This window comes from Telmatherina bonti (genome assembly GCF_933228915.1).
Source record: "Telmatherina bonti genome assembly, chromosome: 8".
Classification (NCBI taxonomy): domain Eukaryota; kingdom Metazoa; phylum Chordata; class Actinopteri; order Atheriniformes; family Telmatherinidae; genus Telmatherina; species Telmatherina bonti.
The window spans coordinates 17,596,135-17,612,660 of record NC_136626.1 but is presented as its reverse complement, the minus strand read 5'-3'; the positions used below and the strand labels follow the sequence as shown (position 1 = coordinate 17,612,660).

Here is a 16,526-nt window from a genome sequence, read left to right as displayed (position 1 = left end):
GGCTGATTAGGATAATGAGCCCAAATCGGACCAAGTCCACTGACCAATCACAATCAGAAACAACTTGAGAAAAAATGGTCATGTCAGGCCGATCATCCAATCAAATAGAAGAAGTTGGCCAACACCATCCACCCATTTACCTTATATGGTAGTGGGATGTCTTTTCTTTAAAACCCATATAAAGAGGGCCTGTGTCAGGCTAGGCCTTTTTTTTTTAAATCAGTATTTGTTTTGTGAAAATTTTACGTGTCACGTGTTATGAGGAAACGGTGCAGGTCTTTGATTCTTTAACAACCCTCTCCCATGTATCATAACATCAAATTAAATTCCATATGATAAAGAAAAAAGCCCGTAATGTTGTCAGTTACACCTGGGTGGGGCAATTCTTGCATAGACACATAAACGCATAAACACACACACACACTCACACATAAACATATATACATTTGTACATATATGTATATGTGTATTTATGAATTGCCCCACCCAAGTGTAACTGACATATATATAAAACAACACAATGTGAGTGTGTGTGTGTGTGTGTGCGCGCGCGCGTGCGCGCGCGTGTGGGTGGGTGAGAGAGAAAGACCCTGAACTTTGGCTTCTGATATGAGCAGAAAGTCCATGAAAAGAGAAAATGAATCACATGACAAAGATGTCATTTTTTTATGTCTATGACTAAGATAAATTGAGCTGAAACTAAAAAGATCTCACTCTTTTTTCCCTTCAAAGTTTGTCATCATTAATTTATTTTATCATATTAATCATCTCTTATCTTAATTTTTTCACATTAAATTATTGACTCCTTAACGTCTTATTTCAACATAAAAATTGCAACTTTTATGACAATAGATAAAGATTGATACGAGGTAGCAGTTTAGAGAAAAGCACCCAAATACGGGCTATGAAAGACTTATGTACCTCACTAGGCAGCTTAGCTACTGCCACACCACCAAGAACAGAAGAGGCAGTGTTTTGCCACATGACACAGCAAACACACCACCCTCACACAATCTGGCCTGCACCAGCCACTCTATGGTCTATTCTCAGTGCCAGGAGAAAAAAAAAGGATACAGAGGAGGAAATCACACTCTGTGAGGAAGTGTGTTGCGTAGATGCAGTGTAGGCAATAGCAGGCTCCTCCGACATGAATCATCACAATGAGTGATGGGCTATTTATCAGGCAAAAATGGTAACCACTCAATTCTTACAAAAGCCCACCTTCCAGTGTGTCAGTTGGCTTGATGAAACGTCATTAATCGTGGGTGTTTTTGGTCATAAGAACCTTAAATAATATCCAATGGTAGGGGCTGTGAACAATGTTTTCATTAAAAGAACTGTGGATACGTAATTTTTGCCAGTATCACAATTAAAGCATTTCTTTGATTTCTTAGTTAAGTAATACCAAGAATATTGCAATCACATTTTTTCTCCTTCCTCTAGTACTTTAAAAAAAAAAAGGAATTATATTAATTAATATGTAATATTATATATATTACAATATTAATATTAATTAATATTAATATTGTTGTAAAAACCAAAACAAACAAGAAATGTTAGGTATTCTATTCTATCTTACCCTGACATATACATTTGTATATACAGGCACACATGGAGAAGTGAAAAATAAGAGAATGGAATAAATTAAACCTTTAAACAAAGGAGGAATGATTCACTGCTTTTGTGAGATTCAAGAGAATTTTTTATCAAAACGATCAAAATAAAAACAATGACTATATATTTTACATATATATGTTGTATCTATATTATATATATATATATATATATATATATATATATATATATATATATATATATATATATGTGTGTGTGTGTTTCAAATGTGATACCAACAGCAAATCTCTTTTCGCTTCGTGTACACTTACCTGCAAGACAAGATATGAAATTTATGAAATTCACATTCAACACATTTAACACTCTCACACAACAGTTGCATCCAGTCAGACCACACATTTATCCAATATTGAAAGACTGAGTAGTTTTATTGTCAGATTTTAGTTGACATATGAAAAGGGCTTTAAAAGTACTAAAATAAACAATATAATTTCTTCGGCTCCACTAAGACATTTGTGTCTTAAAAAAAGATATGCTTTTGCAAACACTTAAAAATGCATTGACTCACATTCCTTTACTGGCTACTATTATCATATTCTCTTGTCATTCTGATCAACACTGAAGTGTAAGCTGGGTTTTGTGGTTGGCAATCTTCCATGTTTTATTATTTGCCTTTTGAAAAAGTGCAAACAAAGATAAACAATAAACCAAAAATGTAGATTCAGTTTTGAATATGACAATGCCTCCAACTGATATCCTTCCGACTACATTAAATATAAAAATAAGGGAAAAAAAGGAAATAAACAATGAAACAGCACATAATAGTTTAATAATAATACATTCACACCTATACTGTCTATGATTCACCCAAACAAAAACACCTGTGCATTAAATTCACATCTGTTTTTTTCTGAGCCAGTGAGAAAACAAAACTAAATAAAATAAAATAAAATTTGATTAATGTAAAATCTTGGTGGGTGTGTAACTGTAAAAATATTGCTTAAATCTGCACAAATATGATTTGTCTATAGAATCCAGAAGAATCCAGTAAGCGCTTACTGGATTTTTTTGCTAAACAGATTCTCATTATCAGCCGCTGGAGGAAAGACTCTAACCTTGAAGAGCTTGCAACACCTTGGCCTGGAAAATCATGGCTGTATGACGCACACACTGCTGCAGTCACATATTATATCACAGGTGCAGAGAAATGCTTATGAAGCAAAATTAAAAAAAAGGGTGTTAGAAGCTTTACACATGCATCTCGAGTGAATGCATTTGCTGACACACATACAGCATGATAATATATGTAAACAATGCAGCATGTGTTCCATAAAAGTCAAGATATTTTTGTGATTATGTTAAATGCCAGGTAAATCCAATAGGAATGTATGAAAAGCAGATGTAAACAGTTATACAAATGCTTACTTATCTCTGAAAATGGGATGAATAAGCTTTGAATGTGCCATTCAAACTGAAAACTAGTTTATCATCAGGAATTTAAACTAGCCAGCTATGTGAGTGTCACAAAGCAGTAATCAGATAAATTAATTATCTGATGCTGGTGAGACACTGGCATGTTTAAAAGAGGATCCGTCAAACTTTAATGAATGCAAAAAGCTGCATTTACTGCAGAGAAACAGACTTCTTTTATATCCTGACAAAAGAAAAAGGCCCTCCGTTTGTATGGGTTACACATCACATGGGAATAATGTGAGACAAATGGGGCGTCATAAGCAATTGATCTCCAGAGTGAATTGAAAATGCTAAGCATGACTGCCATGGCTTTTCATTACAGCACCACTGTTTGTGTTTTATAAACATCCATCACTTGTTTTCCTGCATGCTGATACGTTAGCTCCAGGTCAGGCGATAACTGGAAATCCCCACACCAAGTTTCCTCAGTGTTCCACCTCTTCCAGTTTCTCCCATTATACTGTTATTTCAATGACTGGCTAGACTTGTAGATCTACTTTTTCCAAAGAAAGTAAATAAGCCAACAACTTAAACCCCTGCCTGTGATAGTACATGAACGACCAACGAGAATTTATTTATTGACTCATCTCATGCATTTGTTCATTGGGTCAAAAAGGTCAATGCATCACCAAGGATTCACCCCAGCAACAACCTCTTTTATCCAATGAGGTCTTTGGGCATAGCATCTTACTGTCTGCCCAAGGATATCATCTTACCAGTAACACTGGGACATTGTCTGGAACTGCCCAGTGGAGCAGTTGTTTTGTGGGGCATTTGCATACTTTAGATGTTCACATTTTAAATGGTCATGTATGCCTGTACCATGTATCGCAGAATGACTTGGGAAATGGAGGTTTAACTGCTTCGTATATGAAAAAAACCTTCACGTTTTGTTTATGTTCTCTGTGCATGAGCTACCAAAGGCTCAAATATAACACATACAATCTTCAACTCAAAGAGTGTCGGGTTACTACCCGGCAGGGCCTGGCCGGCCTCTTTCAGCTACTGTTACCAGACTACGCTCATCACTAATTTATCTGTGATCATCACTCCATAGCCCTACGTGGTTGGTCGATTTGGTGTTTGGTGAAAGACAGTTTTTCTTCAAGCCAGAGCAGTTCACCAGCAGGGATCCAATAGAAGGATTGAACCTTAGCTGGTGCTGATGCAGAACGGGGAGGCTATGAGCCCGCAGGACTCCAAGGCAGCAGGGGCCGAGGCCATGGAGGAAGAGAAGGCCCAGAGCCAGGACCCAAAACAGGGTTGTATGGAGCCTACAGCACCTCCACTACCCCCTCCTTCACCACCACCTCCAGGCCCACCAGAATACTCGAGACCAAAGCTTATCTTCCACACCCAGCTGGCTCATGGGAGCCCAACAGGTCGCATCCATGGATTTACTAACGTCAAGGAATTGTATGCCAAGATTGCCGAGGTGTTCGACATCTCCCCCTCAGAGGTATGACTGTAACAAAATTATTGTGCAACATTTCTAGAAAATCTCAAAATAATCAAGACATATGTGTAGTTCAGTCCTGCATACCTGGTCTGTTTGACAACAATATATAGGTGTTAGGTTTCCATTCTTCTTTTTTTCCCATAATGCACCATTTGATATCATTTACTTTTACTAATGTGTTCTTGACTTTGTACTTGTCTGTGTCTTGACCAAGTTTGATAGCATACTAGATACTGTTTTGTAATCAGTAAACAAATATATTTTATTCAATAAGGTGTGATTGCGACTCCAGTGCACAACAGAACCAGCTGACATTCATTTCCCCTCAAAATCTTGTCAAATAGCAGACCATATCCAAATAAGCTTAAAATAAGAATTAAAATGCATTTTAGGTGTTTTTTTTTTTTTTTTTTTTTAAATCATAATAGAACCTCAGTAAAGACCTGTTGCAGGTCCAACCGATTGCATGCAGTCAGGTTACAGCAGGCAGTAGCTTACATAGCCAGAACCCAAGAAATATACTAAAGCTTGAATTAGGGGTGGTCAAATGGCACAGTGCAGCCTGGTTTTGCTCTCAGTGCTGAACATATTTAGAGATGTCCAGATATCAATGCAATATTTTAGACAAGCAATTCCAATGGATTACTATATGTCCAGAGCAGCTGGTAGTAGGTTCATCAGTAGTGAATAAACCATAAGGTAAAATCAATCAGGTGTGCGACACTGGTGTAATATTTTGAATTTGAGCACATTTTGTTGTAGAAAATGCTTTGCAGGTAATGTCCTGGAAAATGAAGCGAAAACAGCAGATTTGAGAAAGTTCCCTAAAAATGATGACAGATGTGGTTGCCACTGTTCTGTTGTTTTCCTAATTATCATACTTAAAAGTAGAACAATGACTATTCAACACAAGCCTTATCAAATACTTATCAGCACTGAAGGTGACCATGAAGGCTTATCCTATCGTTCTCGTGTCCTATCACAGGTACAAACAATTACAGATGAAACGAAATGTACCATTGTAGATTCCGTAGCAACCTGGGTTGCTGATTTTCTCAGGCAACGATAACTGTGTCCGATGCACTGCTACTTCTTTATATTACACGAACTGCAGTTATTAAAAGCTAAAAGCTTATGTACAAAACAACATACTTTCTGTAAATGTGTCTTTCTTTCCCTTTGGACATCTGCTGTGTTAGTTGATGTCCAGTCCAGGTTACCAGGGTATGTGCTTGTTAGGGTGAGCAGCAATACAGGATACCATAAAAAACAAAATCAAATGAACAGTTGAATTGATATCCTGTGGAAACTGTATTAACATACATATGTATATATATATATATATATATATATATATATATATATATATATATATATATATATATATATATATATATACGTATATATATATATATATATATATATATATATATATATATATATATATATATATATATATATATATATATATATATATACGTTTCAAAATACTGTTGAAAATTTGGTTTGATCCCTTTACATATCGCTCTATCACTCTATCTACAAGGCCTTGAACTACACGCAGACTTCTTGATACAGTACATTCTATTGAAGAAACATCAGGTAATTAACTGGTGATAATGGAAAGTGCAGCAGTCTCCTTGACCTGCAGGGGACTTAGCTTCAGCAGCAGTTTACAGTTAGTGTTTAGTCAGACGCAGGAAAAAAACCTTGAACTGTGGTCCGACTTGAAATGATTTATCTACAGGAACTGCTTCAAGATAACAACTCACTCATTTTATCTTGGATTTTGTTAAAGTACAGCAAAACTCAACTTAAAATGTGAAAATGGTATTTTACACACATTTGCTTAAAACATGACTAAGTAAAATGAGACTTTGATTATTTTGATTTGCAGTTTCACTCTGATTGCGTTAGTCTTTTTTCATGCTGTATTGACTTTTAGACGTATTAAATATGTTCTAGCATACAAATGATCTTTTTGTCATCATGACTGTCCTGGCCTTCAGTCTAAAATTCAAAGCTGTTTTATTCTGAATAATTTAGCTCTGAGGGCTGCACGGTGGTGCAGTGGTTAGCACTGTGGCCTCACAGCAAGAAGGTCACTGGTTTGATCCTTGGCTGGTTTGGTCAGTGGCCTTTCTGTGTGGAGTTTGCATGTTCTCCCCGTGTATGCGTGGGTTCTCTCCGGGTACTCCGGCTTCCTCCCACCATCCAAAGACATGCATGATAGGTTAATTGGTTACTCTAAATTGCCCCTAGGAGTGAGCGTGAGCGTGAGTGTGGTTGTTCGTCTCTCTGTGTGGCCCTGCGATGGACTGGTGAGCTGTCCAGGGTGTACCCTGCCTGTCGCCCAAAGCCAGCTGGGATAGGCTCCAGCTTCCCCGGACCCTGAATTGGAACAAGCGGTTCGGAAAATGAATGAACGAATGAATGAATTTAGCTCTGCTACCCTCTGCTGGATAATGATAATACTGAACAGCTAAAACCATCTGAATGAGTTTAATTTAACAGTGTAGGCCTTTAAGAAAAAAACTTTGGACTTCAGTCATCCTGCTTTCAAAACAATAAAAATGCTATGATGCCTTGTGCTTTTTAACAATTATGTAATTAACATCATTCTGGGTCTTTATTATTCAAAGTTGTTTAAAATTGCTTCCCCCAGATTCTTTTCTGTACCCTAAATTCTCACAAAGTGGACATGCAAAAGCTGCTGGGTGGGCAGATTGGACTGGAAGACTTCATCTTTGCTCACATCAGGGGGGAGACGAAAGAAGTGGAGGTGACAAAGACAGAAGATGCATTGGGTCTCACCATCACGGACAATGGAGCAGGCTATGCTTTCATTAAGGTAAATAAAAGTAGAGGAAAAACTGAAACAAGAACATTGTATATTTGTAAAAGTCCACTGTGAAATAGCCCCCTTTTCCCTTTATTTTTAAATTTTTTTTAAGTCCATTGTAAGGTTTTAAAAAAAATGTAAACATCATTGCAAAGACACTAACTTATTAATGACCGTTTGCTATCTGAAACATTTTTGGTGCTTTAGATTTCCACACATTTTTTGGGAAAATCTCCACAGTCATAAATTAGATGTGTACAAAATCCACATGTATTTTTTTCTGTGTATTTGAAATCTATTTTACCTGGCTCTACAAATGTTAATTTTTCCCCCTCCCCAGAGGATAAAAGAAGGCAGTACCATAGACTGCTTGAAGACAGTATGTGTTGGTGACCACATTGAGGCAATCAATGACCAGAGCATTGTAGGCTGTCGGCACTACGAGGTGGCTAAAATGCTAAAAGAGCAACCAAGAGGCATTCCTTTCACTCTTCGCCTTGTGGGGCCCAAGAAGGCCTTTGGTGAGTGAAAGATGTAAAATGCTGTGTGAGATTTGTGATCATGTTTATAACAGACAGAATACTAAGTATTAATATTAGACAAACATGCTGGTTGAGAAAACATGAGGTGCATCAGTGATACTGAGACAACAGGAGGAATGAAACACAATTACAGTAGATGTTATGCTGATACAACTGAAAACAGAGGCCCACTACAGGGAAAATATTACATGGCAGTTCTGTTGCACCAAAAACGTACAAGAATAGCAGAACTTAGGATCCGTTTTCAGACCAAACAACATTTTGTCAAGCCCCACTCAAACGAAATATTTACCCACCACTGATACCTAGCCCAGAAAGGCCATTTTAGCGAACCCAGTTTAAAGTTTTACATTATAAATGTTCTCATGTGTGAATATGTTGATGACACAGAATAAATTTCGGTCTGGAAAACTGGTTGGGGTAAAATACAAAAATCTATTCAACATGTATTTATTTATTTCTTCTTTTTTTTATTTTCCTTTTCTTCATGCACCCTTACATACAGTAGACTGTCCCTAAGTGCTTGCCCACTATGGCTATGGCTGAAACCATGGGAGTTCTTAAAATGCAAGATGAAGAACGTGTCTTTAGTTCAGTGTGAGAACATTGACCCTTAAAAGTTGACATGAAGAACAAATCAACAGATAAAGTTTCTTTGCATTTTTTATCTTTTCCTTTGGGCAGTAACAATAATAATCAATGTTTTTTTTTTTTTTTTTTTAATTAATGATGGTTAATAACATAGTAACAAAAGTAAAATAGTCTAAATTAAAGAGAGTGATTTGGTACCAAATACTTACTTTTGGCATAAATACCAAAATAGAGTGGTAAAAACAGCTCAGGCAGGTTTATCTTCACAAATTAATTAGTAAAATGAATTACAGTCACTGAAAAAAATTGCTCTAACAAATAGTAGTGCAGCCTTGATTAAGAAAATTTGTAACACTTGACAATAATGGTACAAGTCATATACTTAAGTAATGTGTCACTCATGATATACTAATGCATTAATTTATGAAGACTGTATCATGAATTCCTGTTGCTCATCATGAACTCATGATAATCTCAATGTTGATTCATATGATTTCTTGACCCCTTATTGATCATTAATTAATGAACATCAGCTCACTGTTAATTCATCAATATGTCAACAAATTTGCCAGTTTAGATACAAATATATAATTTAATTCCCTGATACTTTTTATTTCATTTTTATTTAATGTAAGACACACTCAAAGAAGTTCACTTGGGTAACATGTAAAAGAGCTTGGAGTGATAATTAGGGTTTTACTATCACTGTAATAATGCAGTGCATTTAATAAAGATAAGACACTGGTATATTAAGGAAATGCTTTATATCAAGTACATAGCTGCTTTAGGAACAACAAAACAAAAACTTCTTTTAGTGTGTCTTGCATAAATAAAAATAAAAAGAAGATAAGTTGTAGGGAATTAAATATGTTTATGTTTAAACTGGCAAATATGTCATCATATTCATAATTTATCAGCGAACTATGGTTTATTAATTGATTATCAATTAAAGACCAACTAACCACATAAATCCACATTGAGATCATCATAAGTTTATGATGAGCAACAGGAATTCACGATAAAGTCTTCATTAATAAATACATTAGTTCATCATGAGTTGCACATTACTAAAGTATATGATTTGTACCATTATTGCAAAGTGTTACCAGAAATTTTCACATAGACATACAAAGATGACGAAAATGATAAAAAGGTATTTTTTTTATGCTGGTTGCAGAACTTGAACAGTCAGTCTAAAAACAAAATAGAAAGTTTTGAGCAAATGTTGCCTTCTTGCCTTCTGCTTTAATGTTCAAAGATTGACCACCGAGGTAAATTTGTCCATAATTTAAAACATGATCCAATAATTATGATCAAATTTCACATGCATGTTTAATAGGATAACATGAGGTCAAATCATTATTCAAACATTAAAGCAGGGACAGTTTCAAATCGAAAGTATAACTTGTGTGCATCCGGTTGAATTTAGGACACTTCCCAGGGAAAGCATTTTGGACGGATTCCACTGGTGGAAAGACCCCAGGAGTCGCTAAAAAAATGACATCTCTTGGCTGCGGTAGAAAAACTTTGGTGTCCCCCCTAAAGACCTACACGAGACCTGAGAGAGGGAGGTCATGGGATTTAAGTGTGAGAAATAGACATATAAATAATACATTTTCCTAAAATATTCTAGATGTTCACATGGCTGATGTATGACTTGCTATCAGCTGCACTATGCTTTATCTAAACACAACTCTTGGCATAAGTTGCCTACGCAGATTGATTCTCTGTGCCTGTCAAAGTTCAGTTCAGGATTCATTTTCTATTTCTTTTTCAAGAATTTGTTTACCTTTGAGAATTTTTACAGGAACTGTGTAGGCAAAGCACAAAAGGAAGTTGAGCTTTCTTAGTGGAAGTGTTTGCTTATCAGACAGGAAACCAAATCCATGGTCAAGTGTTTGACTTCCTGTTATTGGTGAATAATTATTGCACTCCAGTCTGCTGTAGCTCAGTTTTGATGGAATTGCCAGGGGATGGGTGAACAGAAACATGCAATGGCTCGCCATCTTGTTTGTTTTCCTAGCTTGTTATCTGTGGGATGCTGTGTTCCGTATGAATCTGCTTTTTGGTTAATTGAGATCTCTTATTCACCACAAATGACCACTGAGACAATTAAGATACCAGAACAGGTGTCAGTCCTTTATCCAGCTCTGCTATCACATGAAATATTCCTGCTTGTGTCTTTTGACACAAAGTTTACCCCCTTGATGTACTGTGCATGGACAAACTGTCACTTAGTGGTGCGATCACTGATCTAGTTCCTGCCACAGGGAAAGCTCTGGGCACAACTTCCCTCCCTTTCCTGTATAAATGTGCAAATTAGAATGTCATTTTCAGTTCAGAAAGAAAAGAAGTTAACATAGCACCTGAAACACTCATTCACTCATGAACTAAATATTATGGATTAGCTGCAAAATATATAAGTTTATGATTATTACTGATTTTTACACCTTATAGGAACTTAGAAGAGTGTTGCATGTAACTACCATATGTAGCTTTGAAAACACATGAGCCATTTCTTTTGCACTCCAGCAGGGGGTGAATTACCCTATATGATGTTCTACTATTTGCATCAGGAGCTCCTATATGTTGCAGGGCCAAACATAAATTGGTGTGATTTTCAGCAAAATCAGTCCTTTCAGGTCTTACTAGTAAGTGTTGTTTGCACACAAGACTGAAGTCTTACCTTCTTGTTCAACCTCAAACCCATGGTAGTACAGCTGCTGACATCTGACCAGCTCCTTTTTCCCCCTTGGAGTCATTGAACTGTCATGCAGAAATGGATGTCCCCCTTTTCCCAGGGTGTGTGTGAGCTTGTTAAAAATATATCTCTGAGAAACAGTTGAGGAGATGACATGCAATTGTGAGAATTTCCTTTTTAGTTTTTTTTTTTTTTTAATTAATTTTTATTTATTTATTTTTTTTTAAGAAAAAAAAGAGAATTTTCTTTTTATTTATAGTTCATATTCCTTTCAATTTCTTGGGAATTGATGGATAAATATTTTACCAATTGTCAGTGAAAATCTAAATGATTAGAAAGGAACTGGTAGACTCATTAAAAGAAATCCTAACTGGAATGATTGTTGTATTGTAAATATTTCATCACTAACTAATGACTAAGTTTATTTATCACTTCCGCCTGTGTGTGTGATCAGACATGATTGGGATGAGGACTAAAACGCCAAAGTCAAATGAGGGCAAGATGGTAAATGGGAAAGAGACGCTACGACTTCGCTCCAAGGGTGCTGCTACAGTTCAGGAAGTGGTAAGCTTCACATGCTCTGCTGAACAATGACTTCCTGATATACTCAACAAATACCCATGGCACACAAAAAGCTTTTCTGGAAAATTAAAATAACTTCTTAAAACTTAATTTTTATTTATTTAATGTTTTCAAACTGATATTAAACATATTTTGACTAGGGATTTTTCTGTATATGCTAAAAAGCTCTCATAGTGCATAATGACCTGACCTGAAATGAACCAAATAACCCAGTGATCTCACTCGCACACAAACAAACAAACTGGACTGTTGGGGAGGAAGTCATTCCATTTCCCTGAACTTTAGTACACAACATGTCATTTATTTGATCAGTCAAGGAACTCATTGACAATATTACTCTCATGAACTTGGGAAGATAAAAATAAAAATTAATTTGTAATATGGGATACATCAGAGAAGTTCCACAGACATGTGAAAAAAGCAAAACATTTAATACAAACATACACATGTTTATATATATATATATATATATATATATATATATATATATATATATATATATATATATATATATATATATATATATATATATATATATATATATATGTATATATAAAACCAGCCACAGAGGAGTAAATCATACTTTATATATACTTTTTTTTTTCACATGACTGCAAAGTCTGTTTAGACTATCTCTCTTTTATTGTATAAACTTAAACATAGTCATAATTCATGATATCAAACAAGTATTCCTACCCGTCATGTGATTTGGTAGAAGAAAATGTAATATTTCAGACTTCATGCCACCATCTCTTCCTAAAAGCCTCTGTTTGCTCTGCCAGCAGAATGAGTTTGAGGAACGGGCTACCAGGAAAGTGGATGATCTGCTGGAGAGCTACATGGGCATCAGAGACCTGGAGTTGGGTAAGATGATGAATAAGGAGGATTTAGTTTTGGACTTTTTTTAATGCATTAATATTGTAAAAGATCAACATTTTTTTATTCCGAACTTTAAATCGATTTTGTACTTATGAAGTGAAGCTTTAAATAGACCATGATTCAAGTGTGTTTTTCACTGAGGGGTTAAAAATGACCCTAAGAATGGTCCAACTCAGCAGGCTTGGTTCTCCAGACCCAAGCCCACCACTGTAACCACCGATATATCAATAGTTGGCTTCTTACTCAACTGAATATCAAAACATTTTAGTGAGATGAAAAATATTAATCTGGGGGGATTTTCTGTGCTAATCATGAGAGAATAAAATGTGTGCTCTTTCTCAGAGCTCTGAGCCTGGTATTTTTAAAGGAATGTTTGGTCTTTTGACTTTTAAGGCAAAGGTTTTTTCATTACTTGAATTCATTCCCACAAAAAACGTTTTGATCCAAATATCTTGATTAAGATGAGGATATCTGGAAATAAAATTATCTTTAAAATGCACTTCTAGAAAATGTTTATATCACAGGCAATGTAATGAAATTCAAGCACTCTGAGAGGAAGATAGATGCTGTACTTTCTCTTGGCTGTGTTGTCATGATGTTTGACAAGTTAATAGTCTTAACAGAGCAGTTTAGTGTGCCTCTCTTAACAAACAAGCCAAAAACAACCACTATTAGTGCTGCAGTTGGCAACCAGTCAAAACAAATACCTATTATGCCATTAATTTAATCGATCACAGAGAAACAGAAATGCCAAGGCGCATGCGGCTGTGCAACATAATTACTGTCAGACGGGAATAGAGCACTTAACTTTTCATGATTAATGATAGAAAGATCAGAATATTCTCTGCATGGTTGCACTCAATATAAATATATATATATATATATATATATATATATATATATATATATATATATATATATATATATATATATTATTTTATTTTTTTTTAAATAATTAAAAAAAAAAACCTTCTTCAAAAATTAAAATGCTTGTATTTTCTGCACATAAAGCAACACAGATCCTCCGAAGCCGCTTCCTGCAAGTGTCCCAATAGCTGCTCATTAGGCCATACTAAAGTTAAAATGTAATTAAAATTTCTTTAACAATTAGCCCCAACTGTTTTCTAATTACTGGCAACATGTCCAGGGTGTACCCTGCCTCTCGCCCAATAACTGCTGGGAAAGGCCCCAGCTTTCCTTGATCCTGAATTGGAACAAGCAATAAAGAAAAAGGATGGATCTATGTTCTCTAATTAAGGTTCCACGACATGTAACAGTATTTTCAACTGTTTAAATGTTTTTTTCATTCATTTATTAACATATATTAACAGCGGATAATAAGCCAGAACATGCATTTAATTTTCACTCCAGTCATGCAGCAGAGGTGAACAGGTCTTGCTCTCCCAGCAGCTAGAAGCTGGATGCTGCATGACCCTCTGTAACACCAAATGACAAATTTGACACATCAGACATATGTTGTTTAAAGCAACATTTTGTTGACAACTTGCTGGTTCAGATCGGGGTTCTAGGTGTGATTATGAATTCATTTAATTAAATTAACACAATTTCCTGATGATTTGCATATATTTAATACTGACCTACATTTTGGAAATTTCACGTTATATGTTAATCTCATATGTACTTTTGATAGTTATAATAACTTAATGTATTCTTATTGCTCATATTAAAAAGGCCTCAGTCTCACAACATTCCTGAGGCTGAGATCAGTCAGACCCGACTCTCTTCTTAGCTTTGTCCACAATTATCTCTTTGATCCTTTTTCTTGATGCATGTGTTGTGACCTTTGGGTCACAAGAAACTAGGCGTAAACCATGGTGATAGGGATTGTTTATGGAGTGGAATTTCAAACCTGCTAAACATCTAGAGATGGGCCTCTGTCAGATGAAGGGTGCCAGGCGGTCTCTGATACCAGCTTTGGATAAGATCACATATCTAGTGTTTAAGAAAACCATAGATTTACCACAACCATGGACCTCTTTCTCACTAAGGTTTAAAAGGGAGTTCTTATCTCCTCCTCAGATCAGGACCCCTCCAGAACTCTGTCAGATACGGTCTTGTGAACAGTTTCTCCAACTGCAACCATGACTCTTTTATCCTTCCTTTATTTACCTGTTTATTTACTTGACTCATTCTCATAAAACTTCTTAATCTTTTCCCAAACTCATCCAGTTTTTTTTCAAAACACCTAATATTCATTCAATTTTGACAACTTTCACAGTCCCTAAACTGCTTAAAATGTTTATTTTGATCTAATTTAAAAACATTAAACTTTATAATTTTTTTGCACTATTATGTCAGTATAAAACCTTTTGTTGTCTATAGATATTTTGTCAGGTAAAATGCACTTAGTGTGCGGAAGGCTAAAACTGCTTCATCAGAGCATGAGCATGAAAACATCAAGAAATAATCCTCTAGATTTAACAAAGCACATTTAGATGGTTGATGACGTTCAGCAAAGATATACTGAACAAGAAACTTTAACTTTAAATTTAATATTGTATGTTATGTTTTGAAGAAATTAGGATTTGCATTTAGCTGTGACACATAAAACTAATTTTCCCACAATGATAACTAACCGGTTGTGTCCACAATTAATCTTCGATACAATCTATGAAAATGCTCGCTCACTTCATTTTTTTTTCTTTGCAGCAACCACCATTGTTGAAGCAGGCAAAGACAAGAAGAATCCGGATGACTTTGCTGAGGCATTGGATTCTGTTTTGGGTGATTTTGCTTTCCCTGATGTGTTTTTGTTTGATGTTTGGGGAGCTATTGGAGATGTCAAAAATGGCCGAATTTAGTTATTAACACAAAAGAGAGAGAGAGTTAAATTCTTTGGTACAGTCCAGTTGTAAAAAGAAGAAATGTGTAGCAGTGCTTTGAAAGTTCTTGCTTTTATTTCTATTGCTTTCATCATATTCTTGATACATATCAATACATATCATGATACAATACATATCATGTATTTCTTCTACAATATGCTTTTGTACTATCAAATTTGTTCTCAACACATCATCACTCTATATGTAATAAATGTTAAACAGAAAACTGTGGTGTTGTACTGTGGGTGAAGCTAATTCTCTTCTGAAGAGGTGCAACATGAAATTAGAATTTTGATATTTTCTACCTTAATAAAAAAATGCATTTTTCAGAGATAAAATCGTACAAAGGGTTTAAGAGCCAGTTTTGTGAAACATATGGTGTAACTTAAAGCGGGTGGAATGTCTTACGTTAGAGGATCAGTGGACATCTGTGAACCATCTAGGAATCCAGGAAGTTAGATAAGCAGTGAAATCCTTTTCTGTGATGAAAACCCAAAAGGAAAACAGGGAAGGTCTTTTGTGATCACTTTAAAATCTACTTGTATTTGTGCACATCCTCATTTGGCAGCTATTTGTTTGATAGTACTAAGCAAAATTGGCTTGTTCCAAACTTTTACCTTCTCAAATGTAAATAAGAATATACACTAAATGGATTCCTGTGTTCTCTAGCAAAGCATCAAAGAAAAAATTAGATCAATGCTTCAGTTGGCAACCAATTGAAACAAAATATCTTTCAATACATACATGTAACTAATCATGAAAAACTGGAAAGCAAATGACCATAAATCTAACTAACAAATATAAGGAAATGGCCCTGCTCTGAAACACACTTATTTTTAATCAGGCCCAGCATTTTACTTCCAATGACTAAAGATAGGGAGAGTAAAAGATTTCCTGCATGGTTGCACCCTGACTTCACATGAAAATTCAAATGAAAATTGCTTCCTTGGAATTCTTGCATGAATAACAAAATTTTCGTGGTTGCACCTCGAAAACCATACCATAACTTGTCAAAGAGTGAAAAAAAGATATTCTACAC

General features: G+C 35.4%; 1 protein-coding gene across 1 annotated transcript; it reads left to right on the top strand.

Moving 5' to 3' along the window:
* Positions 1–4,213: 4,213 nt before the first annotated feature.
* gipc3 (GIPC PDZ domain containing family, member 3) lies at positions 4,214–15,466 on the top strand (the record flags this gene model as incomplete). The annotated part of the gene is made up of 6 exons (XM_079244512.1): positions 4,214–4,507; positions 7,173–7,358; positions 7,690–7,870; positions 11,638–11,747; positions 12,548–12,629; positions 15,315–15,466. 6 exons carry the CDS (start codon positions 4,214–4,216, stop codon positions 15,464–15,466), a joined length of 1,005 nt encoding a protein of 334 aa, XP_079100638.1.
* Between the last annotated feature and the right edge of the window lie 1,060 nt (positions 15,467–16,526).